Source organism: Struthio camelus, chromosome 4 (assembly GCF_040807025.1).
Source record: "Struthio camelus isolate bStrCam1 chromosome 4, bStrCam1.hap1, whole genome shotgun sequence".
In the NCBI taxonomy this organism is placed as follows: Eukaryota; Metazoa; Chordata; class Aves; order Struthioniformes; family Struthionidae; genus Struthio; species Struthio camelus.
This window is the reverse complement of record NC_090945.1, coordinates 72,994,473-73,020,718: the sequence shown is the minus strand read 5'-3', so window position 1 is coordinate 73,020,718 and position 26,246 is coordinate 72,994,473. Positions and strand designations below refer to the sequence as shown.

The 26,246-nt window shown below is 46.2% G+C and overlaps 1 protein-coding gene and 1 long non-coding RNA gene across 2 annotated transcripts; both read right to left on the bottom strand.

Annotated features, from left to right (window-relative positions):
- Nucleotides 1–16,435: 16,435 nt before the first annotated feature.
- Nucleotides 16,436–22,035, bottom strand: LOC138067071 (uncharacterized). The gene is made up of 4 exons (XR_011140733.1): nt 21,889–22,035; nt 18,200–18,348; nt 17,791–17,856; nt 16,436–17,357 (listed from the first exon to the last, which is right to left on the bottom strand). It is a non-coding gene; the product is annotated as an uncharacterized lncRNA (long non-coding RNA).
- Nucleotides 22,036–22,810: 775 nt separating this feature from the next.
- On the bottom strand, nt 22,811–25,995 carry MSX1 (msh homeobox 1). Its single transcript, XM_068943392.1, has 2 exons — nt 25,438–25,995; nt 22,811–23,846 (listed from the first exon to the last, which is right to left on the bottom strand). The coding sequence occupies exons 1-2, from the start codon at nt 25,928–25,930 to the stop codon at nt 23,413–23,415; spliced, it is 927 nt and encodes a 308-aa protein (XP_068799493.1). The 5' UTR covers nt 25,931–25,995; the 3' UTR covers nt 22,811–23,412.
- Between the last annotated feature and the right edge of the window lie 251 nt (nt 25,996–26,246).

Here is a 26,246-nt window from a genome sequence, read left to right as displayed (position 1 = left end):
GTGTATATTTTCATTAGTATACTATTCTCAGAGCAACAGGGAAATTGAGACTAGTTAATGTCTCTTGAAGGAATGCTTTCAACTGCTGAGAATGGAGGGGAAAAGCCATGGAAGTAATTTGCTACTGAATTTCTTCATAATTACAGGGTTACAACACATGCAAAAACAATAAGTCTCCTTTTGAAATTTTACGTGGGTGAAAGGTGAAGACCAAGCTGAATTGGGTCACTTGTTTATTCTTCTGATGATGACAAGCTTGAATACATAATTATCAAGAGAAGCCAAGAGCCACGTTGACATAAAGTAAAATTAACGCACCCAAGTCCAGGAAAAGCCTAAATGATATAAAGTCTTTCTTATTCAAAAACAGTTTCTGTAAGTTGTGATAGCACCAGTAAAAAATGATAAAGAATAAATACAGCTTAAATTGTCCCCATATTTATTAGTGCCCATATAGCTTGTGTCTACCCTAGCGCTCATCATGACACCATATTGTCTATCTTGTCTGCCTGAATGCATAATGACTTGGAAAGCTGGTCATAAGTTAATCTTTGATAGTATACAATAAATTAAGCTGAGCTAATGTTTGCTGGTATGGGAATAAGGTTTCTGAGGAAGTCGCTACAGGATGTACAACTAGCTTCTTAATCCATTGACATTCATTACTGCGCACACAGAGGGAACAATTACAGTTGACATTAGAAATGCTTTGTCGAAACAATGGTGAAGAAACCATTATGACTACTAGTCTGATCTCTTGCACAGAGAAAAAAAAGGTCACAGAAAATGCCCACATTTAGGTTTGTTTACAAATGTAAAAGTGCTGTTGATCAGATTTCCTCTTCAGAGTAATGAGAATCATAAGTCTAAGAGAATAAGCTGCACCATTTTTTCATGTCAACTTTTTTTCCCAGGTGCTTAGAAGCACAGTATTAGCTTGAGCTTACCTGATTCACTTTAGTTTCCATAACCGCTTTTCCCCACTTACCGCTCTAAGGTTCCATACATTCTCTCTTGTCCAAACCCCACAGCCAGAGATACCCAATACCTTTGCCTACATTTAAAGATGAATGACACCAGAACACAGACAGTTTCTTCATCAGATGAGCACACTACTAAAGCATTAGTTAAAAGGGCTATGTCTAAGCTGCTTAATGAAACAGGGCCGGGAAACAAACTCAAGCACTAAACCAGTGGTTGTCCATGCTGCTTAATTATTACCTTGCTCCCTGGCATGGTTTTGCTAGCTGGCACTCTTGGGGTCAATCTGAGACAGGACTACTCCTGGTAGGTATTATGGGCCGAATACATACACCAGGTCCCTTTGCTCCCACATGGTCCCCAGTGCTATCCCAGCACACTTTGCCTCCTAACCCCACCTCATGCCGTCCCTGGGCACGCAGCACATATCCTCAGTTTCATGTTACAGAAGTACTGCTTTAAGGGCTGTGGCACACTGTTTGAGACGCTTTGAACTGCAAAAAAAAACAATATTTATTTCATTACAAAATCAAATATCTGATCTTTCATGGAGCTGTTTCACTTGAATATGCCTATGCATCAAGGAATGTTCCTGTAAAATACCACTATAGTGTTCATGGCCTTTGACCCCCGTTCAGTGTCCTGTTTCTGAATCACGTTGACCCAATATTTTGAATAGCATTTAGTACAAGTCTCTGCAAGCAATGTGAGTGAGGTTCTTCCAGAGAACTTTTCTGCTTGAAGAAATAGTCTAGGTTTACAGTGCTACAAACAAGAAGAAAATTTGCCTGCCTGCATCTGAAGTGTATGATGAGTTTAAATATTGAAATATTTTAGGACACAGATGGGTAAAGCTTATTTGTCTGTTTCTGATTTGGTAAAACAGGTTCAAGCATGATAAGGCAGGAGAGGCGCAAGTTTAGGTTTAGGTACAGGTAGGTTTAAATTGTGTCTTCCTCTTGGGAACAGAGAAGAAAGTTTTACCAGTTTTTATACGTTCTCTGTACAGCCAGCGGCGAGAGACCTCTGAAGGCCTCCATGGAGCTTCTCTTCACCTGAATTAGTCCTCCTTAATCTTCAGTGAGGGTCATTAAAGATTTATTAATGACATTGAAGCACAGAGAAACTCAGCAAGCGCTTCATCTTAACATTGGGAGCTTGCAGCCAAACCCAGTATTAAATCCAGATCTCCAGGATCCAAATGACTTCTGTGCAAGATCTTCCTTTTTCATCAGCATCTTGATTTAAAGGTAATCTGGGAAATACTGATAACTAGGAGTAAGAATACATCTTGAGAACATCTGACAGGTGATCAGATCAGATGGAGATCTAATCAGTACTGTTGAACAGAAGAAAACAGCTTGTGAGGCCGAGGAAGGGTGTCTGTTATGAATTAGTGACTTAGTATTTTCCTTCTAGATAAACTATAATGGGGGCATGCCCAGTTTGTCATAGTGAACTCAATGATCCAATGGGTTCTTTCACCTCTAGTTTACAAAAGTCACTTATCTACTTTAACAAGATTTTTTTTGATGAGGGCCAACAATAATGATGATGATGGACATACCCTTTTCACTTACAGTATTTTTTGTAATTTGCGTATATAACATTTTTCAAAGTATTAAGAGTATTCAGAAATATGCTGAAAAGGTAATTGAAGCATGTCCAGATCTGTCTTTCATATAAATATGTGGAGTGCAAATACACACAGGATGATTACCAGTAGCTTAAGTGGCTTTTATCATAATGGCATTTAAGCCTAATTTCACATGCTCTAGGGTTATTTTTTAAAATCTGTTGTCTAAGACGACAAATCACTTCTCAGGAGTTTTTCAACCATTTGATTAAGAACTAACCATTACCCCCGAAAGCCCTGCAGCTGTTCTAGCAGAAAACTGAAAGGCCAAGATATTAAAAAATTCAGGAATAATCTTACAATGATTAGATTGTAAACGTTCTTGTTTATTTTTTTATGATTGCTACATCCCCAAAAATGTAACTCTTAAAAACTATAATAGGGACTCATTTAAGTAGCAGCTCGAGAGGCAAAGGACTCAATTCTCTCTTTCCTCCAAAATATTTGTTTTTCATTTTGTGATGTTAAGTACGGAAAGAAATCTGAAGCACAAATATTGCAACCTCTTAATACAACAAAATCATCACTTTTCTAAATATATGGTTGCCTTCTTCTTCTGATCCCAGTAGTCCATTCTCACAGCAATATCTCTCTACGTACCAGTATCTGGGCCAGCAGACTGATTTCTTAATGATGGAAAAATTAGCAGTATAGAGTCTAAGTACATTCCTGCCGCAATTTGCTTTTTTTACATATATATATATTTATATGTACATATATCCGTCAGTCCTACAATAAAATGGTCAAACAGTATGCAAATCCCTTTTTCCAGAAAAATCAGCCTTACAGTAATTGTGGGTTTGTAGGCATAGCTCTGTCTCAAGAATTGACCTAATCAGAGCCTAAAGCAAACAGCAAACATTCCTTTTGCCTAAATATCTCGCTCTCCTCCAGCTATTCTGCACATATCCTTGCACAACTCAAAAGCAATAACATGTCCTCTTCAAGGCAAATGTAATTCATGTATTAAAAAAAGAACTCGAGACTAGGGCCACAACTGTAAGTGTTGTTTTAACAACATGACTGATGACAAAGACAGAAAATGGAATCAAGAGGAGTTACTGAAACATAATATATTAAGAGGGGAGGAAGAAGGTTTCTGGAAGCGGGAAATTCATTTGTGGCTTCAAGGAGTTCAAAACTATGAAAAAAGATACTGAAATACAGAAGGTTCCTAGTCTGATAATGCCATAAGGAGATTTTGACTGCAATTTTTGCATCATGATATCAGTACTTAGAACAAAATATATGTCCTTGTAAAAATGTAAATTATAGGATGAAAAAAACACAAAATTTACTTTTTTGTATTAATCTGTTTGTGATTTTTGGGAACAGGCATTTTACTAAGCCTGCCATTTGTCTCGGTAGATGTGAATAACAAGATTAAAACTTCAAGGGCTCTATCCACAGCCAGTATATATTTGCGTACACGAGTTGAGGCTTTGGCCTAAACTATTCAAAAGCCCATTTGTGCTTTAAAAATTCAAACAATTTTAATATTTTAATATTCCCCCTCGGGTTATTGAGAAAAAATCAGATTTAATGCTCACCAAGCATCTGATTTATATAAATATCTTATAAACTTTAATACTGGTGCCTTTGCATACTTAAGAGCCACATGGGATATGAGAACAGGAAAAGTTGCATGGAAAGTCAGTGGGAAAAGATCTGGTTTCTTAATTATAAAGCAATAAAGGGCATACATTTAAAATTACATATTTTAATATTTCACATAACCTATACTGGACGCTGCAGAAAATGAGTAGGTTAGTTCTGAGTTTTGCATTTACTTGTTGACTGTATCAAATCCATGTGGGGGGCCTTAGTTATGTGCTCAGGCACTGTGTGGTCATATGTGCCCACTGAAGACAGGGGAACACTCACCATGCTGAACTTGAACTTTGTGGCCACTCCTGTTTTGCATATTGTTCATATCTCTCATCTGCAGGATTTAGCATCAAGAAAGGTAACTGGAACACAGGTCAGATTAATGTCATAAAGTGATTTGCCCTATGGCACTGGGAAGATAGAGCTCCTTCAGCAGAGGAGGACCGGCCAACTCATGTTGCATCTCTTAGGAGAGAGGTTTATAAAATACAGAACGGGAGATTTAATCAGAAACATATGAAGTTCATTTATGGATTATGCTGATGGTCTGGCATTAATGTATGAAAATATGTTATACTTTTATATTGAAAGGACTTGTGTAATGAAGGTTTCATCTTTAAATGAATTCAGTCTATCTTCTAGTCACATCTGTAGGAGGAGACTGTTGTTTTGTTTGGGAAGTGGTCATTCAGTTTCAGGCTGGTACGGTTTTGTTTAGACCTATGGATAGGTTTTAAAGGTGAATTAGCAGCTGAGCTGTAACCATGTTTGTTTAACTGAGGGAAGGCTGCAGTAAGCAAAGATATATTTTTATCTGTGTTTATGGCTTTGTCTAGAACTGCATTAGCAGTACAGCAGTCGTGACACAGTATCTCAAAAAAGCCCTCCCCTCATGAAGCCAGTATTACAGGGGCAGCATCAGTGGCTCCTGGTGGCACAGCTATGCCATCACTGATCCTGCCTCTTTGCCTCAGGACTGATACCATTTGTGCCAACAGAAACCCGCTATGCAAACCTCCTTTTTATTTCTGATCCTGGGAGACCCATGGTGACCACAGCTTTCACTGGGAAGCGAATCCTTCAAATCTTGGAAGTGCTGAGCATGCCTCAGGGTTAGACATGCTTAATTAACACTCTTAAAGGCCAATCTTGTTCCAAATCCCATGAACCTCACTCAGATTAGTCAGTGGAACTGGATAAAATTCAGTTCTGCATAAAGTGATAACACAAAGTTAATATACTGCTTAAATTCCAGCTAAATCTTCAAAATAAGCTGCAGATCAGTGAATGTCACTGTAGGAAGAAAAGGATGGAGTCATGGGAAGAAGTGGATGTGGGGAACAGGATGAGGTGCATGCCAGGTAGGGCTCACGGGGAGCAGTCCCTGATCCCCATCGACCCCTGAGTGAAAGAGCAAGTCAACTGCCAGATGCCAAAGGCTGTCAGATGCAATGCAAGTCAAATCACATAGCGGTAGCTCAACCCACGCAAGCCCCTGGCTACGACGAGACTGACACTGGGTCTTTATGTCCCTTTGGAAATCAAATACATTTAAGGGAAGCCAAAAGAAACCCACTCTTATCGCAGAAAAAGAGTATCCCCAGATGGCGTTATAGTGATATAACCTCACTGGAACCGTTACAAAGGAATAACTGGCAAAGTTTTCCTGTGCTGACAAGCCCTGACATTGACAGTCCCTGTGGAGTGGCTACAGCCAGAGGGGCACAGTGAGCTGGAGCAGGCAAGACCAGCAGAGAAGAAGGAGAAAAGATCAGGTCTGCTTGTGCTGCTATTGTCCCAAGCGCTGTCTCCTTTCCTTTCTCCAGAGCAGCACAGCCGAAGCAGCCTGGGCCTGCTTGGGCCGCCTGGCTCCACATGGGGTCGTGGCACCGAACCGGCGATGGGTTGACGCTCAGTCCAGGCAGGACAAGCAACCGAGGCAACAGTCAACCTCGACCTGGGAGCCGCACCTACGATTGCAATGCATCCCGAGCGAGGGGAAAGGTTGTAGCAGCCACAGTGGTAGCCACAGTTACTGCCGTGGAAAAAAAAATCACAGAACCACCAAAAATGAAAAGGATCTTAAAAAGTTATTTAGTTCACCCTCACTTCCCCCTCCAAAAGCAGGATCAGATTATAATCTCTTCATAATAGATGCTTGCCTGCTTAAAAGTATTTGTAACTACAGACATTGCACCGTCTCCTTAGGCCGTTTATTTCTGTCTCTCTTCAGTCTATACCATTAGAAAATATTTCCTCATGTCCCACTCAAATCTCTCTTGAATAATTTAAGATCACTGTTTCTGACCTTATCTACAGCAGAGGAGCACTTTTTCCATTTCTTCCTGAAGAACCTCTGACCTGACATACTTGAGGCATGCAGGACGTCTTCCATCAGCCTCCTCTATTCAAGACTGGAAATCGCAGGCAGATGGCAAATGACTTACACAAAAAGCTTATATGTTGGTGCATAGCATTCAGGTCTATAAATATAACATGGAAATAATGAGACTGGCCATTAGAATAATAAGCCCAGGAGAATTCCCTTCTGTTAATACTTGGGTGCTAGTGGAAATGGTTCAAGTGGTGAAATCAAACAAATGGCAAAAATAAAAGGAATCCAGTTGTCGTGTTTGAACTATGTGCTATAGATATATTTTAGACTTGACCTTAATCTGCTTTATAAAAGTTCTCCAACCTGCTTGTAGTGAGTGAAATATTACTATATGATCTGTAACTTCTTAACCCAAGTGGTAATGCAAATTTTCCAATAGATATATTTATTATCCTCTTCCACAGCAGTGAGGATTGAATCAAGACAAGTTTCTCTGTGTGCCAAGATGCCTGTTTAACTCAGAAAAGCATACCTGTGATTTTGTAATGACCTTAAGATCATTGTACATCTATCTGAGCTCATTCCCAAGCAATATGGAAATTACTCAGTGACACTGATTATTTCAAATTTATTAATAGCTTTTTATGTAAAGAAAAATGTATCAAAACACCTACAGCATTTTTCCATTCTCTTCCTCCTTACTTCTAAAATTTGTGTTCGTGCCTTAGTATACATCTTGCCTGAGCAATTTCAAACTTCTCAGTAATTTAACTTATCTTACAAAAGTTCTCAATACATGAACAAATGACTTGGGAAAGCCTGAAGTGTGTGCAATTTGTTCTGTAAGTATTTTCCTGGATCATCAGCTTCGTCTTGCTAAAAAGGGATTGGGAATGGTATGGTTAGTTCTGATAAGCTATTCCTCAGTTTCCAGTTTAGTATGTGCCACTCCCATTATAGCCAGTCTTGAAGGTGGAAAAGAGAAGTGACTGGGACATGGACCAAGACTTTCATCCTGTAACGGGAGGGGTTTTCTTAGCAGAAAATGTCTAGATGATTCCCAAAAGTAGACAAAAAGATTAGTTTCAGATAGCTTCTCAGGAGCTCAGATATGGCTATGTATCCTACACAGTGAGACCTAGATTCATCTCTGCTAACTGCAACAATAAATCGAGGTTTCCTGTGCAGGCAGTGGAGAAACATAGGACCCTCCAGAAAGCAGTATGAAAATCACTCACTAATTGGCTTAGATAAGGAGTTAAAGGCAATTTTATTCTTAAATTTGCCACTTCAGTTAACCCAAAGCTCTCATTATGTAGCCATAAGAGAGGAATTTAAAGACTGTGGTCCCCTATGGACATTACTGAGGCCCTTAGTATATATACAGTCATAACAACTTTTTCCTGCATAGCTTGTTTCAATTTCTGGCCTAGTTTTACTGTACTAACACAAATTGCGGCTTACCAGGTACCATATCTCCACTACGTTGCATTTATGATACAGTATGGTAATCCAGCATACTTCTAGAATAGTTTTGTCATTATGAGCAGCACAAGCAGAAAAATAAGTTATGAGCAATTTAAAGAAGATTTCCCTATTTCTAGAAAAACTGGAAAGTAGAAATTCAGAAAATATTCATTATGCAAGCAATTGATCATTTGGCATATTTTGTCAATAGGGATAAGTCAGTCTATCTTCAGAGCTTGAGAGCAATTTATTGCAAAGAAGAGAACTGCAAGGGACTTCGGAGTTTCTCACAGCGAGGTCACCATTTGAAAGTGCTCCAAGCTGACAGTAACCCAAAGTTGTTACCACCTAGTGACCAACTTAGTGTCCTGAGAAAATTAAGTGGATGATCTCAGCCCGCTTTCTAGTTGTAGAGTGGCCACAGTGTGCAAATTGCCTTTATAATTAACACTAATTGGCAGCTCCACCAACAAAGCCTCGGATGCTTTCCCAAGTGTTGAACAGGGCTGGGAAGACACCTTACAAGGGCAGGCTGGGAGAGCCTGCACCACGGCTGTCTGTCTTTTGCTGGCTTTTGATTAGGACTAATCAGTAGGGTTTGCACAATTTATTTGCAAATGCAAAGTCTGAAGTAATACTATTTGTTTCCTCTTATGGCATTCATTTCTCAGCATTCTGAGTACCCAAATTCCATTTTACCAAAAAAGGGAAAACTTAGCTGCATGCAGAAATCCTCTTTTAATGTATTCCCACTACATAAAGATAAAAAAGAGCAAATTCAATCAGGTATCATAAAGAAAATATAACGCAGACTCACAAATCTGACAGGGAATTTGCTTTGTAATGTAATGCTAAGCATTACCAAGATAATACAACTCGCATTATTTTTATAGCTGGGATATTACATTCTGCTTTTGAGCCAATTGTAGTTGGACTCCAACTGGACAGCAGATGGTGTCCTACTGTAACACTAACTCATGCACAAAGAGGAATCTTAAATCGCTTTTAAAATGCACTCAATTTTCTATTTGTTAACTTTAATTCACTTTACAGACTACAGAATAAAAATGAGAGATCTGTTTAATCAGTAAGCTGAATTGAAAAGTTAACAACATCAGAAACAGTGACTATGAAACATAGGTCCAATTTCTGAAATATTTTCCAGTATTTAAAGGAACTTTTGAAAAATGTGGTCATATCACCTAGCTCTGTAAGTGGTCCTTTTCAAAGGCACAGTGGGCAGATAAGCACTGAAAATCCCACTGAGGGTCAGGGAGAGTCAGGTGGCTAACACTTACTTGAGCCTTTGGAAATTTTCTCCTTGCAACATACATTATCTGTCTATAATAACATGCAATGTAAACTTACAGATGTCCTGATAAAGGCAAGACAAAGATTTATGAGCTCACACTGGCGAGGACCATCTTTTTGTTCTGTGTTTGCACAATATCTAGCACGGTGGGTATCTGGTGCATGACTAGAGCTCTCAGATAGCAACTAAGTACAATTCATAAATGGTAGTGATACAAAATCCATAGGTATTATATTTACCCCTGGTAAATGACATACTGTCAGTGTGATACTAAGTCCAAAAGAAAGAATGCAATGCATTCAGTTTGCATCCAAAGCCATTTTTCCTTGTATCGTATTCTTCTTTTCTTTCTTTCTTCTATTATTTTCCCTGATCCATGGGAGTTAGCAGAAGCTCCGAGTATTTTCTGAGTAACAATGTGAATAGGATGGTGAACAGAAATCTGTTATATTAAGAAGATACAAGTCTGCTGATGACATTGTACTTGACACTGCTGGAAGTAGGCAGTTAAAACTGACAGATACTTACAGGTTTGGAGCCTGTGAAAGTATCGCACAGAATCTGATTCGTGACAAAGCCTAGTCTAAAAGCATTCCTCTAACGATTTCCCTTTCACATTGCTTACTGAATCAAAGCTGTGACCACTGTTGGATCTGATGCATTACTGAGCAGGCTTGTGTGACTCAGCTCAGGGTTATCTAGAGTTTGCTAGCCTAGACTGAATTTACTGTCACTGGGAGGGCAAAATTTGTTGAAAACAGTTTTGTCATTCATACTTGGAGGTGATGAAATCTTTGCCTGCCAAAGCAGATAACCGTCATTTCGTATAGCCCAGCAAGAGCTGGGGCAGCAGAGTCATAAATGGTGTTATTCACATGATCATCACTAAATCACATTTTTGTTTGTTCACAGAAACTCTTGGAAAGTGTTGCTCCACTTCTGCTGCTTCTCTAAGAAAAAAACTGCTCCTGTAGCCTCAGCCTGTGGGAGTAATCTCAACAATTTTGGTGAGTTTCTTCATATGAGAACACACTCTTGGTATGAGCCTTTAGAGAAATAATATGGCATTAGCTACTTGAAGAAGATACCTGTTTTGCAGACAATGTTTTTATTTATTGCATCATCCCAGAAAATGACAGGAAATGTAAAGGTCACTATTGTCCAAAAGCATTTACATAACTTCTCCAAAAGCAATAAAATGATGAAACCCAGAATCTGCAAATTATGGTGATTTGTAGTTCTTTGATTTATAGCACTGTTGGGTTCAGTGTGAAAGATTTCTACAGAGACCAGTCCCTCTAATCGGAATTTTACAAGAAACGGATGTGCTAAAAGAAACAGAAAGCTAACAGGGCTTCTGGTTACATTTTCAGCCTGATTTATAGAGCTGTAAAACTCTCTGTATCAGGGAGCTGACACCAATTTCTAGAGAGCTGTGAACATTTGTTTTCATCTGATTTTCCTGCAGGGTTTCTAGGCCCACTTCATTCACAAAAGCTCCCAGTGAAATCCGTGTCAGGTGTTAAAGTGTGGGATGCCGGTGTCACAGGCAAGCTGGAAGCAAAGGATGCTGAGCTTTGGGACCGAGCTAAGAGAAACTTAGTCCTGGAAACTTCTTTTTTCGGGACAGAATTGTACTTTAAAGGATCAAATTGTACTGGAGTCAGGAGTGGAAATGAAACTGAGACAGGAGCAGGTATTGCTGGAGCTGAAACTGCTAAAACTGATCTGGTCTGGCACTGCAAGGGAAGGTATAAAACCGAAGCGAGCTGGAGCTGAAGGTGAGCAGGCGGAGAAGACAAGAAGCCAAATCCAGTGCTGTCAACGCAGTGTGACGGCAGCCCTCCTGCCCTCGAGCCTGGCCCAGCTGGCTTGTGCTGACGCCATCTGGATTGGGGTGCACCCAGAAAACAAGGCAGGAAAGTTCTTGAGAAATTGCTCTAGCCAGAGAGGAGGAGCTAGAAAGAAATGACAAGAAACGCCAGGGAAGTGAGTTGCAGCCCGCTTAGTGCCAGGCCTGGGTCTTCTCTCACCTGCAGTGCTAAAATTCCCCAAAGAAGGCCAGGAGACCTAAACAAATCGAGCACGTCGAGCAGCCAAGCACCAAGACCTAAGATGGGGACAGAGAGCAAGTTGAGAGGAGCAGGACAAGGCCGGAGCCCAAGGGCAGGCAGTAGTGGATCAGGCACCAGGACAGGGGCTGTGAAGCGGGGCATCCGAGTCAATGCTCACTCTGGGCACACATGCATCCTTCTTTTCAGTGGTTCTCTTCTACCATAGGTACATCATCAGGAACTATCCTTCTGGAAACGGGCTGTGGTTCACAGAAAAGTAGTCATCTTGCTCCATGGGCTGAGTTGTTCAACCTATGTCTCCACAGCTGAGGTCCTACCAATTCTCCTCCTTCTTAGAGCTACACATGCGCTGTTTGGCTGGCATTTTCATGCCCAAAATGAAGAGGGTGTAAAAGCTGGAGCAAAATAACCTGTGACCTCTTTTTGAGTGATAAACTGTTCCCTTCCAGGAAACAAATAATGCATCCATCACAGATTACTACTATTGCTCGAACCAGTATCCTATCTAAAGAGACATGTAGCAGATTCTAATGGAAAAGCAACATAAAATAGTGTTTTACACTAACAGTTTTAAGCCTAGTGTATCTTCATATCTAAGGCCCTGATCCAACACTGCTTACATTCCAGGATACTTAGTGGGGTTGTGGGTAGATACAACCATGTGTCCACTTGGCAAAGATTTTAGGATCAAAGCCTGAGGCATTTATATGTTAACTAACATGCTAGCATAAAATGGCAACTTTTGCTGAGCTAGCATTTTCAAAAATGTTCTTACCTTGTTATACTGTTAAAAGAAGCCCTATTCTTAAAACAAACATAAGTTCTATGGTTACTTAACTACATCAAATTATTAAATATTAACTATATTGCTTCATAAAATGGTTTAGCAATACGTGTCAATGCTATTTCATTTTTAGAATGTCAGATTAAAAAACGGTTATTAATTAATAAACCAAGGTACATTTTACTGCAGTAATAAGTGCAACTCTAAAAATTTATTACCACTTTCCAAGGATTTACTTCCTCTGTTTTTAAAAAGTAAAATGTATTGGTTTCTTAAATTAATTATAAAGATCCAGCAAACACATATGCTTATAAGTAATTTAACTGCATGAGTAACTTCATAGAATTCAATGGGTGAGAGACAAGCTGTGATCCGTGCAACGCCTAATGTGGATAAAGTTATTCATGGGCACAACTGTTTGCAGGACTGGAGCCAAACATAACACATATACAAATTCCCATCTAGAAGAAAAGGCAAACGAATACATAGTAAAAAGCAATTACACATTATTGGATGTTCTAACAACTACATGGTCAATAATTAGTGCATGAACACAAATACGGGTTTAAAGATGCACAGGGGCCTACCTATGGAAGATGGACAATAAATGTGGAGGTAAAATAGAAAGGTGAAGTGAGCTCAGTATAATTCTCTTCATGCCTGAGTCTCTCTCTAATTGAGTTGTTTCTTAAGTGCAATAACTATACACAAGAAATACATTTAAAAAATTGGAGCCACATTCAGCTACCATTTTTGGACCCCAAAGGCAGGTACTGTGCTGTCTATAACATCATTTGTTTTGGTCTCTCAAGTTGTTTTAGGCCCCTGAGGCAGATGCTTAGATTCACAGTGTGATCAGTAATTGAGAAGTAGGCACCTCTAAAGATTTAATTAAAAAAGCTTGGAATGATACTGAGGACCATGCCCCAGAAATGACTTACATGTTTTACATTAGGTGGCCACTGGATGTAACTTTAAAGCAAAGCCACGAGTCCCCTCTTACTTGTTCTTTCTTTGACCTCCTGAGCCGTGTGTTGCATGCTGCAGAGGGACACAGCCTCTCGAGGAGAAGAGAAGAGGTCGGTGCTGAGAGCTCCTCAGAGGACCAGCGCCTGCCCTGAGAGCAGGGCACGCCGGCTTTGAGCTCTTCAGGAAAGCATGGAGGGGTCCTCAGCTTGCTCTGAGCTAGGCAGCTGTGTCCTAGTCCAGCTGTATTTTTTTAGAGAGTGATCCTAACTGACATGTCTGACACTGAGTCCAACGCTTCCTGGGGAGCGAGCGCAATGCGATTGCCTCCACCCCCTGACTTTGACTTGCAGCTTTGAACTGAGCCTTGGGAGTGAGTTATGTAGGCGCTTAGTTTCTCATTTTTAGGAGCTTTTGTTATGTATCCAGGAGACTGTGCAGCCCAACCTAGAAGCACCACCTCGCCCAGCCTAGAAGGTTTTCAGTAGCTCCCGTTAGGTAGGGAGCGTTTCAGATCTCTGTGGTTAAGACACCTATGTTTTGTCTGTGCTCCAGGGTAAGCAGAATCTGTATCTCTCCCACCATGCTGAAACCATGCAGCTGTGAGGGACTGGGTAATTCTATTTTTGGCCTGTCCTCCATGTTAAAACATATATGTGAATACTTCAGTCTGCCTGGACTGGGCTGCGGCAGCATTAAGCACTTTGGAAGCTCTTCTTACGAGTTGCCAGTAAAGTAGCCCGTTTGCTAATGTTTATGTTCTTGCATTTATTTTGCCCTGACTAAATAAATGCTGCTGCCAGGCACAAAACAATGCACCCAGTGTCTTTTGCACAGTTTTTTGCTGCTGTTCACTGTAAGCTTTAATATCTTTGTGGATGTATTTCTATCTCCTTACCTCCCTGTACCTGTGCTTAACACTCTCTGCATGGGAGATGTTCACCCACAGGGATATTCCCCCTTCAGCTCCATTGAACGTTAGCTGGATTTTTTTCTTTCCTTTAACCTTTTTTTGCTCACATAACTGGCTCTGTGCTCCGAGTCATTTCTCTGAGTACGCTCCACCCTTCGGCTGTATGTGGCTCTCATACACCCCGCTCAGCTCCTGGAAGTACTTCTGCTCTGGAGGCTGCCACAGCATGCTGCAGGCATCACAGAAAGTGCAGTCTTTTTTGGCAGGGCTTTCTGCCTGGTGCGCATTTAGGATGCACACTGTCAGATGACTGGGTCTTTTATTCCTATACGTAACGTGTACAGTATACAAGTGCTTTCTTTCAGTTCACACAGGAAGAAAATGATATGAATAAGCCTAGTACACCCTTATTTCTCACTTGCTATTACACTTTAAACAAAAAGTCCTATGGATACCAACAAAGAGTTTTGTGGAAGGGAAAGTGCCACTCTTTTCTCGGTGGCGTTGTCACCTTACAGATTTTGGTCCCCTATAGCTTTTTAACCGTCCCTCCCCGCAACCTCCGCATTGTCCCATTAGCAAGCCTGCAGCTTTACATTTCAGCAGGCCGCTGACTCAGCTTCAAAAATGCAGTGAAATATTTTGTGACACACAGCAAAAGGGCCCTCTGTCACATAAGGGAAGAAATGAGGAACGGGGATTTGCGGAGGCTGAGCAATTAAGCCAGTATCACCCCTAAACTCTTCAAAATGTGAAGCCGCACCACCAGGAGCAATATAACCGTTCCACAGGTTGATCAGGTACTCTGCTCGTTAGGGGCCTGAACCTGCACATGCCTGTGCGAACAATGGTGATGTTGTCAGTCGCTGCATATTTAGGCTGCAGTTGGAAGATGCAGGAGTTGTGCCTGAAGTGGTCAGCCTGCAGAGATAAGGGTTAATCAGGGCTGGAGCAGAGAGCAGCTGTATGACTTTGTATATGATCATCCGAAATAGTGGCCCTTCTGTTTTCCCTTTGTGCAAGGATTGCTTTACTGTTTTCTGACTCTGAGCTAACTTTACTTATCAGTACCCAAAAGGCAAGTCCCTGCAGGGTCCCCCCGACAAACGCTGCCAGGCAGTCATGGCCTTTCCTCTGCACTGAATGCAGTAATTAGAGAGACGCAATTTTCCAGTAGTGCTTGACAGCGTACATCAAAGGCACAGAAACTGCTTCTGGACACTGAAAAGATAAAATTCTAATACTAACTGATGTCTCCTTCAGTTTTTATTGCAGTTCAATGTAAACAGATGCTGCTGGTTTCAAAAGTATATGCTCACATCTGTCAGAGTGTATATATTGCAGTGGTGATAACTACTGTAGTAAATGCTGATATTTACCATCACATGTATATACTTGATTCAGTCTTCTCTGTGACATAGGTTGCATGTGTGCTTACACATTCACAGACTTCTGTCTTTGCATGTACATAGACACAAATACAAACATGTGCGTAGGAGTTAAATGGAAAGCCGTAACCCCATCTTAACTATGGTTTTAAATGAATCATTCATAATGCACACACACAGCTACAAGCATTGGGCTATATTTAACTTTGATACTAGCAATGTAGAGCTATTATCTTCTGTGAAGTTGTATAGTTTATGAGTCACATCCAAAGCCTGTAAGCCTGTGGAAAGACGCCACTGACTTTATTGGGCTTTGGACCAGATCCGAAGCCAATGGTTAATTGTCTCGTATAATATAACTTTCCCTCCCAGCAAACTTAAGATAAACTTAGATTCTAATTCCAATGGCCCTCTATAATTTTTCCAAACAAATTCCTTATGGAATAGAAATGCCCATTTTTGTTCTGGGCATTTTTCAATGTTTTTAATGTCTCTTCATTTTGAAAATTGAGTAATGTTAAACATTATACAAGCTTGAAAAAGATTACTGTCTCCAACCATCCTAAGTGAAATTCTCTTACGTACATAGTTCAGAAGTAAATGTCATTAGAAACTTCAAACTTGGCTGGCATTAAAGCCATCTTTGAGGAAGGGAAAACAATCCACTTTACAGAAATTCAGCCTGATGTTTCAGAAAATAAGAATAGTTTAGGATTACATGCCCGTCTCAGTTTTCTGATTTCATTATAAACTCTATCCAACTTTCTATTTTCTCTCTAGTGTTTTTTACTTCGATTGATTTTGAAAGTGTTCTTTAAAGATGCAACTATTTAGGGGAGAAACTAAGATGCACTCAGCCTTTTCAGCTAAAGGGCTGATCCTTAGAGTTCTCTAAAGATCTGCACTTGAGCTCAGAGCTAACAAGGCTGTTCAGTTCATCCTGATTCAGGAATCACAGTTAGCAAAAATGCAGTCAAAGACATTTTATTTAAGAGATATTTTCTTCAAGAATCTTTCAATTAAAGATGCTGCAGATGAGGATACAGTTATCCTATTTTGCCAATCCTCCTGTGAATAATGTCTAAATTAAAATTCTGAGTTAAAAGCTCACATCTAAGCTTTCTGAATATAGATTTTTGGATACCCACCCGGTTAATATTTAGGCTATAAAAAGGATGTGGCTAACGTTATTTAGCTGCGCTAATCACTAAAGAAAGTTTGCATTTGAATTACTATTAATATCTTTACAGTTGTTATCTGATACAATTGCTGTTGCAAAGACATCATGCTACCTTCTGGCTCTAAAAGCTCTCAGCTGATGAGGGTCTCGCGGGGTCCTCAACTTCAGGTGCCCAGCCAAGAAGCAGTTAGAAGCATTTCGGTCTCGAAGCCTGCAGTGTCTCCAGAGTCCTCCAGGTAGGTGCGTGCCTCCAGAGGGGATTCCAGGCAACTAACGCTGAAAGTGTTAAAGTGCTTTGAATACCACTGACTCCTGTTTCTCTCTATGTCTATTCCAGTCCCTCAGCGCATGTATCGCATTTCACAAACCCAGCCTTTTGTTTTATAAATAGAATTTAGTGCATATTGTTTATGTAACCTCCTATCCGAACAGAGGATCGAGAATGTCGCAGAAATAAAAATCTTTGGTCAGATTGACAACATCCGTGACATCCCATTCTCTCTACCTCTTCTTGCGGTACACCATGGATGTGGCTTTCCCAGCGAGTCCAAAGCTTACGTGGTTTTGAAAAGCACTCGTGGCTCGTGCAGCCTGTGAGAAGCAGATGCTCCTCAGGACTAACTTGTGCAAGCGTGAAGGAGTATTAGGAGCAGGTCTCCAGAGCTCCAGAAAGTCTCTCCCAGTCTGTTGCTCATGCAAACAGGAACAGCTCCTTTGGTTTACACATAAATACATTAGCAGCATAAGGCAGTTAGCACCTTAATTTTAAAAACAGCTCAGCCTTACTTCTATATTTGTGTTAGCTGATATTTCCATAATAATGCCAAATACACATGAAATGTTGCATCAAAGGAAAGTAGTTCTTTTGCTGCAGCTTGTCTTTTGGAAATAATTCCCTTTTCCTCTGTTCCTGAGAAACCCCTTCCCCCCCATCCCATTTGCAATCTTCCATTTAACATAATTTTGTCATCCTTTGCTACCAGGCTCCTTCCCTTCCCACTGCCACTTACTTCCTTTATCTATTGCAAGCAAAGTAAACCTCAGTAATAACAAAGCCTCTAATACAGCCTCCCCTGGGTGTGCTTCTTTCTGCCCCTGCACTGGGCTGTCAGAGGGTCTTGGCTGTATTTGTCCTCATACGGTACCTCCTTCTGCAGAATACATCGAGTGCACATCCCCTCTGCTATTTCTCTGTGTTGAACACAAAACACCTACAACAAAAACATTGCTCAGTTAGGCTGGAAGAACATTTAGTTTCTGCTGCATCTTTTTATGTTTGTGTCTCTGCATCTGAGTCCTTCCCCAGTGCTGCTCACCCTGAGCCCATCACCCTGTTGTCTGTCTCAACTTTAATGCACGTTCATTTAAAGACGTAAAATCTCTCTGATATTGTACCTTGTTTCTATGAAATCTCCTTCCCCAGGATTGTTTTATAGATCACTATTAAGGTCTGAGTTTACTCATACTACTTAACAGAGTAGTTTTGATTGCAGTGTGTGCCTACTAAAGGAGTTTGGGTTTTTTTCTGCAGGGCTAAGCAATAGCATCACTTACACTGCCGTGAGAATCAGCTGTCTGTTGGGGGGAATCTTACCACACCAGCCAGGAGCACACCGGGCCGAGTACTTGCCGGTTGTAACTGCTCCCTTCACTGTAAGACTTTCACTTTGTGCTGCAGCGAGGTCCTCAGCTGTGTCTGTTTCCTGAGATGAAAAGGGCAGATTTGCATGGTGGATTTATTGCACATTTCTGGTCACATGAGGGAGAGTGTGTCCAGGTAGTTCCCCGTCCTGCTCTCCCTCTAATCACTGCAGGGCACTAGCAGGATCCAGCCTGGAGGAGCAAAAGATCTATGCGATGAAAACGTCGGAGTTAACGCCGACTGGTTTATTGTTGTAAGCAAACTGCTATCACATCTCTGTGCAGCATGTTACAATTTACTGTTTGCAGCTACATGAGTCAGAGCTATTGCTTCTAGTGCAGCCTGCTGCCACAGAGCTAGGAGGGGACAAAGGATGTGTGTTTCCGGGAGGCCACGGGCCGGCCCCGTGGGCGCCAGGCTGCAGTGCCCATCACCGCTGTGCCTTGTCTGCAGGCTCCCTGCTGCAGAACACATTGCTCAGGCCAGGGATAGGCACTGCCACGCTTCACACAAAGTGTGGAGAGGGTTAAAAGCTAATGGGAGGGAACTTCAGCAACTCATAAGCTCACTGGGTTAGAATATATAAAAAGTGTGTGTGTGTGCATGTGTATATATATATATATAATATCTATACCAAGTATGTATATATATATAAAGTGAATATATATATATATATAAAGTGAATACATACATACATACATGCATGCATGCATACATACATACATACATACATATATTTGGGACCCCACACTGTGACAGGCAGGGAAAAGGTGTCTCTTTCTGCCACACACTCTTGCAAGTAAGGCCTAAGCCACTTCAGCCTGCCTTTGGGGACAATTCGGGAGGGAGAGAACCACCTCATTACATCCAACAGCTCATTGGGTGCAGTGCATTATATCCCAAGCAACGGGAGACTGACTTTGCAGTCTCTACTTTGCTGGGTTTAATTTGAACTGCCCTGCATCCCTGAGGAGTGTCCTGCCACTAGGCTGCTCAGGCAGCCACTTTTTCTTGCTCTCTCTGGCTGGTTCTGTGTTTAATATAAAATCAAGCAGTATAATTAGGACAGACAGAGGGTAATTTATCTCCGAGTCCCTAGTAGATTGGAGATTAGGATCTTTGCTTTGCATACAAAATACCTGAGTTCAGATGTTTGCCTGAAACCAGGCAGTATCGGGGAGCTAATGCGAAGTCTCCCAGTTTCTTCGTGAAGGTGCCCAGCCGACTTGTTCAATAGACCTTCCACTTCCCGGATCTTTTGGAGAAAGGTCTGATGTGACTACAGAGACTGACTCAGGATGAGGAGTCGTAGCTATGAACCCAGCATCCGGATTTAAGCGCATGAGTACTCCTCGGGGGAGGCTTCCCCCCTCCGCTCTGCGCGGCCTTCGCAGCGGGCGAGTTAGGCCGCTGGCAGCTTTGCTCCTGCTCTCTGGGGCTGTGCTCTCGGGCACAAAACCGGAGCAGCAGGAGGCTGCTCTCGCACTGCCTCACTCAGTTTCTGGATTTTGGAAAACAGGACTTGGGCTCCTAGTTCACTTGAGTACTGCGGAAAATACTAGGTAAAGCTTTCAGAGGGGACAGGGCACTGATTTGTGTTCCAAGTTAAATTGCAAATTCTGGAAAAGGCTCTGAAAATACCAGAAATTCAGAGCAGACAATAAATCCGTGGTTTAATCAAAGGTTTGTGCAGCAGGTTTTTCCAGTAGCCTTCTTCTCTGGAGCTGAAACTGAAGGAGATCCCGTCCTTACTTTTAGACTGCAAAAACACCAACTGTTTAACCTCCTGCCCGAGCCCTGAAATTTGCCTGCCCAGAAGTTCAAACTGGGCGTACACACAGTGGCATTTCTGAGCGGGGTGCTGTTTGGTATTTTTAAAGCATGTAAAGAGTCGGCTACAGGCAAAACTGTATTAAAAGGCTAATTTCATTTACGGGTAACATAGTTGCCAGCCACATGCTACCATTTGTGGGACTCTTTTGTGGGAATAAAGAGTAAAAAAATGGCTTCCTTTCTTGTGTTGCTGTACGTGTTTGCTTGCTCTCCCTGCTCTGGCTACTGTGCAATTTAATTCCCCTCCGTGGAAACTACCACATCAACGTGCTTTCCCATGGCAGAGGATCTCCTGGTAGCCCCCAGTGCCTCTGTGTGTGTGTGCGTGTGTGTGTGTGTGCGAGCCCGTGGTGGTACACGTATGTGCTAGGGGCCCCTCTGTTTTCTCTCGTCTGCCTGCCCAGGCTCCAAGGAGTGTGTGGAGATATGCGGGGGGGGGGGGGGGGTATCAGAGTGACTGGGGAGGGGTGGCGGGGGAGACGAGAGTTATTAGGAAACTTTGCTTTGGCTACTCTCTATCCTTGGGGCTGCGTGGCGCCAGCACCCTCAAGTTGAAAGGAAAACAGCCATTCTCACTTCCAACTGCCCACTGAGATCCTTAAGGCGACAAAGACACAAAAGTGAGTTTTATTTGCTGGTAAGCCAGAGGCAAGAAAAAAGAAAAGCCAATTCCCCCTTAAAAAGAGCCGACAAATCCTTTTTGCTCTTTTGTGTGAGCTTTTCCTATTCACATGGAGCGTTCATCCGTGTGATTCCCAACTTATTGTCATTACTTAGTTATTAATTGTTCTCATCTGGGTTTAATTGAGCAACCAAGGACTTTAGCCCAAGGGTCAGGGGGAAAACTTAAAGCAAAGACATGTTCAATAGGAATCCTGCGCTTCGAATATCCATCCCGAGTTGACATAATGTAAAAAAAAAAAAAAAAACAGACAAAGCGGAGAGATGAAAGGGTTCGGGCTTGCGCGGAGCCTCCGCGTTGCCGTGCGGGAGCACCTAAAGGTGCAGGCGGAGGGGAGAGGCGCTTGCCGGGGGACAGCCAGCTCAAGGTGGTTCACACCGTTTAAAACATCTCTCAAATTTTTAAGGGCTTCTTTACAGGATAAACCTAGCCGCCTGCCCGATTAGGGGCCCCCCCCCCGAAACCCGCGGTCTGGTCGCGCAGGAGGTTAGGTTTATCTCCAGCCTCTTCTGCCAGACACAACGTGGGAAAAAGCCAGCACCGCGGTCCGGCGCGGCGTTGGGCGCTGGGGTCAGGATCACAGACACTGTCATTTGCGCAGAGAACAGAAATGATCGGAAAAGAAAGCCAGCCAAAAAAAAAAAGCCCCACAAAAACCCCAAAACCACCCCAGCCCAAAAAGGACTGGGCGGCCAGAGAGGAGCGAGAGATGAGAAGAGAGGGATTAGAGAAGCGAGCTCTGGAGAAAGTGCCTGGCTTCAGGTATGTTGTTTCCTTGAGTTATTGAAAGCATCATTGATATTTAGGAGATGATAAAAGTCCCGCCTCGCCCCCAGCTACAGTCTCGCTGGAGCCACGGTGCCTGCAGAAGATTGCCTAGCCTCATTACAGCAATTATTTTCCTTCTAACTTTGCTTCAACCTTAACGTTTTAAATTGCTGGAAATGAAAGCAGCAGGAAAAAAAAAGAAAGGAAGAAAGAAAGAAAAAAATGCAAAAAGCCGCAATTTCTCAGCTCCCATTACTGGAACGTAAAGATAAAGCGCGAGAAAAAAAATATGAAAGAGAAAACAACACTCTCCCTTACCCGAACGATCCGTCGCAGAACGAAACTGGGGGGAAACGCAGCGGAGGGATGTCGGGGCGCGGCCGCGGAGCGCCCCGGCGGGGCAGCGGCTCTGCGCGGGGCCCCGCGTGCAGGGTGCGCGGCGCGGAGCGGCGCTGCCGCCGCCTCCCCGGCGGGATCCCCCCCACCGTGCCCGGTACCTCGACGGGGCCGTGGCCGCCCGGGCGGGCTTCCCGCGAGGCGGCGCGGGGCCCGGGCAGCGCGGCGCGGCGCGGCGCGGAGCAGGCGCCGAGCGCAGCGCCAGTGCCGCGGGCGGCGGCGATCCCTCCGGCCGGCTCCCCCGTCCCCCAGGCCCGCTCCGCGGCACCCTGTGCCCTAACCCCGCCGCCCCGGCCCCTCACACCCCGACACTGCGACCTGGTGCCCGGCCGGTCCCTCTCCGCGGCGCGGAGCCCTGCCCGGCGGCTCTGGCCGAAAGCAGGCGCCCGCCACAGCCCCCGCTCCCCCCAAGCCCCCGCTCCCCCCGCCCCGAGCCGGGCATTGCGGGCTGCCTGAAGACGCCGCCGGCGAAGCCCTGGGTCTCCCTCGAGGGACGGCTCCGACGTGGCGGCCCCGCGCCCGCAGCCTCCGGGAGCCGCCGCCGCCCCCGGGGGCCCGAGGCTGGCAGCGGGGGGGAACCGGGCCGCCGGGGGACCCTTCCCGGGGCACCCGCTCCCTGCGGCCTCCCCGGGCCGCGGAGGGGCGGCGAGGGAAGGCGGGAGCGCGGGGCAGCCCTCGGGGCACAGGGCGAGCCGGAGAGTCAGCCAGGCGGAGGTGCAGGGAGGATAAAAAAGTGCCGGTAAGGCCAGTCCCTCTCTGCCTTGGCATATCCCCCCTCCCACAGATTTAGTCTCTTGTGTCCTCCCTCGCAGCGCAAGGGATGAACGAATTGCATCCAACAAGAGTAGCTTAAAATTAATTTATTTAACAAATATAGCTATAATATAAATGATAATAAAATTTCAAATATACAGTATATTACACAGTACACAGAGCCCCTTCCAAAGGAGCTGGTGCAGGAACGAACACAGGTAACAGCCAGCGCTGTCACGCAGGGACGGGAGAGGCTGCTCTACGCTTCCGCCTCTTGGCCTTGCCTTGGAGAAAGAAAGAGAAACGTCCTGTCTTTCAGCCCCCTGTTGCCGTTTCGCTTCCACGAGCCCTTCCCTGCGGCTGGGTGCTCTCCCCAGGCTGCCAGCGGGACGCGGGAAGGAAGAGCAGGGCTGGCCCAGCGCCGCCCTGCGTCGGGGAAGCCGGGGCCGCACGTCGGGCTCTCCCAGCCGGAGAGCGCAGCAGCTCCCGGCACCGCGGGCAGGAGCCGAGCGGGGCCGCAGGGCAGCGCGGCCCGGGGGGCTGGGGGAGCACCGCGGAGGGGGCGAACGGAGCCAGACTGGAGAAGTCTCTGCCACGAGGCCCACGGGGGAGTCCGCAAGGCGGGCGCGGAGCCGGAGGAGCGGGGAGGGAGCGCGCACGGGGCTGCAGGGAGCCGGCGGGCCGGGCTCAGCTCTATGTGAGGTGGTACATGCTGTATCCCACGTGCGCCGTGTACAGTCCCACGGGAGCCACGGGCAGCCCTGCCCGCTGGAAAGGGCTGGAGGCGCCATACAGCGAGGCGCCGGCCACGGCCGCCGGGCCGCCCAGCGGGAAGGAGATGCCGAAAGCGGCGGGCGGCAGCATGGGCTTGGCTGCCATCTTCAGCTTCTCCAGCTCGGCCTCCTGGAGCCGCTTGGCCTTGGCGCGCCGGTTCTGGAACCAGATCTTCACCTGGGTCTCGGTGAGGCTGAGCGAGCTGGAGAACTCGGCGCGCTCGGCGATGGACAGGTACTGCTTCTGCCGAAACTTCCTCTCCAGCGCCAGCAGCTGCGCCGTGGTGAAGGGCGTCCGCGGCTTCCTGTTGGTCTTGTGCTTGCGCAGGGTGCAGGCCGGGGGGCTCAGGCGCCCTGCGGCGGAGGGAGCAGCCGGGGGGGAGGGAGAGAGAGACACCTCGGTTAGCAGCGCCCGGAGCGGGACACCCTGCAAAGCCCCATCCCCTAGCGTTGTTGAGAGGGTAATAGGGTCCCAGTCAAAGTGGCCTCAAAACTCCACAGTTTTGGACCATGCCGGTCCTCCCTGCCCGGGGCACTCCTCAAACTGATCTCTCCCTTCCTAGCAAAGGGAGAGGATGTTTCACTAAAAAACGAAGTTTTACGAGTGTCCCAGGACCGAACTGGCTATCTGCGGTTCGTAGCTAGAACATCTCTGACTTTGCGGAAAGCCTCTACGGGCGGAGGAGAGCCCGGCGCCCCCAGACCCTCTGCCTCCTGCACGCACATCTTCCCACCCTTCAGGAGTAAGGGACAAGTGAAGGGAACGACTCCTCCAAAAATATATGTGCTGTCCTTTTTACTGGATTAAAGAAAAAAAATTAAACAAAACGGGCTGGCTTCTCAGACTCACACCCTCTTCATTAGGCCCCTGGGAACCAGATTAAGCATGTAATTAATTACGAGCTCTGAATTCACACTCAGCCTCTATCTACTGGTCTTCAGTGGTCTGCTTCCTCTACTCTTATTTAACATTTCTAAGGGCGCTCAACCTCGGCCTATTCTCGGTTTACTTAAGTAAAAACAACTTTTACTTTGCAATTCAAATAAATTAAACCACTGCGGTATGCTCCACAAGTCATTTGGAGAGGCTCTCCTTTCGCAAAGGGAGGGAGAGAGCAGCCCAAGCGCTGCGGAGAGCCGCAGCCCGAGCCCGGCTCGCCGCCTTCCCGCGGACACCGGCAGCGGGAGGCGAGGGGGCTCGGCCGAGACCGGGCAACGGCACCGCCTGCTCCGGCTCGGCCAGATCCGCGGAGCTCAGCGCCGGCGTTAGGCAGCATAAACGGCATTTTCTGATCTCGGCCCCCCTGACTGCTGTTTTTACTGTTTGAGGTCTCTGCAGTAAAGTAGCAAAAACATAAATAATTGCAGCTCCCCGGGCTTTCGAAACACTTGAGACAGTTGTTTGTAGTGCTCAAGCCTGCGCAGGTCCGAAGACTGCATCCTGCACGGCTCGGAACCCGATTTACGCGGATCCTTATAAAATAATTCCAGCTACTTTGAGAAAAAACACTTCCGAGATTAAGTCATGCTCGCAGACTTTTTATGGCCACTTCAGCCCAAAAGTTAAGCTAACGGGCAGGCAGGCAGGGCTTCTTCCCCCCACCCATCCCCCCAGTTAACATTTGGCACAAGAAATCGCCCTGGCATAACCCGTTCTTCGTCCGCGTTTGAAGCCCACCCTCTGAGGCTGAACCGAGGCTTCGGACACACTCGAAACATTTCAGTAGTTTGAGAAGGCTTAAGTGGCGCGGCGGAGAGAGGGAATCGCAGGACAGAAGACTTAAGGAGAGGCCAGACAGAGCGAAACCCAAAGGAAATCCCCTCCTGACTTCGCGGCGCTGCCCGGGAGGGGGACCAACGGGTCCGGGGGCTCCGCAGCGGCCGCCGGGGCTCGGCACCGCCCGCCCGCCCCGCCGGGGCTGCCCGCGCCCGAGCTCCTACTTACTCGAAGGGGGCGGCGAGAAGCGGGGGCTCTGCATCCAGGGGCTCCGCTCCTGCTTCTCGGGGCTTTCCGCCTTGACAAGTGCATCTTCGGGCAGCTTGACCAGCCCCCCGACGGAGAAGTGGCTGCCGAGGGGCAGCGGGGAGGCCGGCGCCTCCGCCGTCAGGGCGCCCAGGCGGGGGCTGAGGCTGGCGCGGGCGGCCGCCCCGGCGGCCAGCGGCGGCCCGGCGCCCTCGGGGCTGCTGGCCAGGCCCTCCCTGCCGCCCGGCTTCCTGCGGTCGGCCATGAGCGCCTCCACGCTGAACGGCAGCAGGGAAGGGGACACCTTGGGCTTGTCGCTCTCCTCCTCCCCGCCCATCGCTGCCGCCGCCGCCGCCGCGCCGGCCGGGACGGGGACGGGGACGCCGCCGCTGCCGGGCTTGCTGAAGGCGGAGGCTGGCGGCTCGTCGCTGCGGACGCCGGTGGGCGCGGTGGTCATATCCACAGCAGGGGCCATGCAGAGGCGGCCCGCCGTCGCCACCGCAGCGCCACGCGGGAGGAGCGGCCGCCGCTCATGGGGCCGCGGGCGCGGGGGGCCGGCGGGGCGCGGGGGCCGTCGGCGCGCTCCGTCCCCGCGGCGGGCGGCGCCGCCTGATAAAGCGGCGCGGGCGGCGGCGCCGCCCAACCAGCGCGCGGGGGGGCGGGGCGGCGGCGCCCCATTGGCTGCGGCGCGGCGGCGGCGGCGGCCCGACGGCGGCCCCGGGCGGGGGCTCGGCCGCGCGGCAGCCCCGGCCTCGCCGTCGGGGCCCGGCGGGCGCCCCGCGCCGCCCCGC

Coding starts and splice junctions, on each gene's coding strand:
- MSX1 (XM_068943392.1), bottom strand. CDS start 25,930: ATGGCCCCTGCTGTGGATATGACCACCGCGCCCACCGGCGTCCGCAGC. Junction 23,847..25,437: donor CTTCTCGCCGCCCCCTTCGA/GTAAGTAGGAGC, acceptor CCTCCGCCGCAG/GGCGCCTGAGCCCCCCGGCC.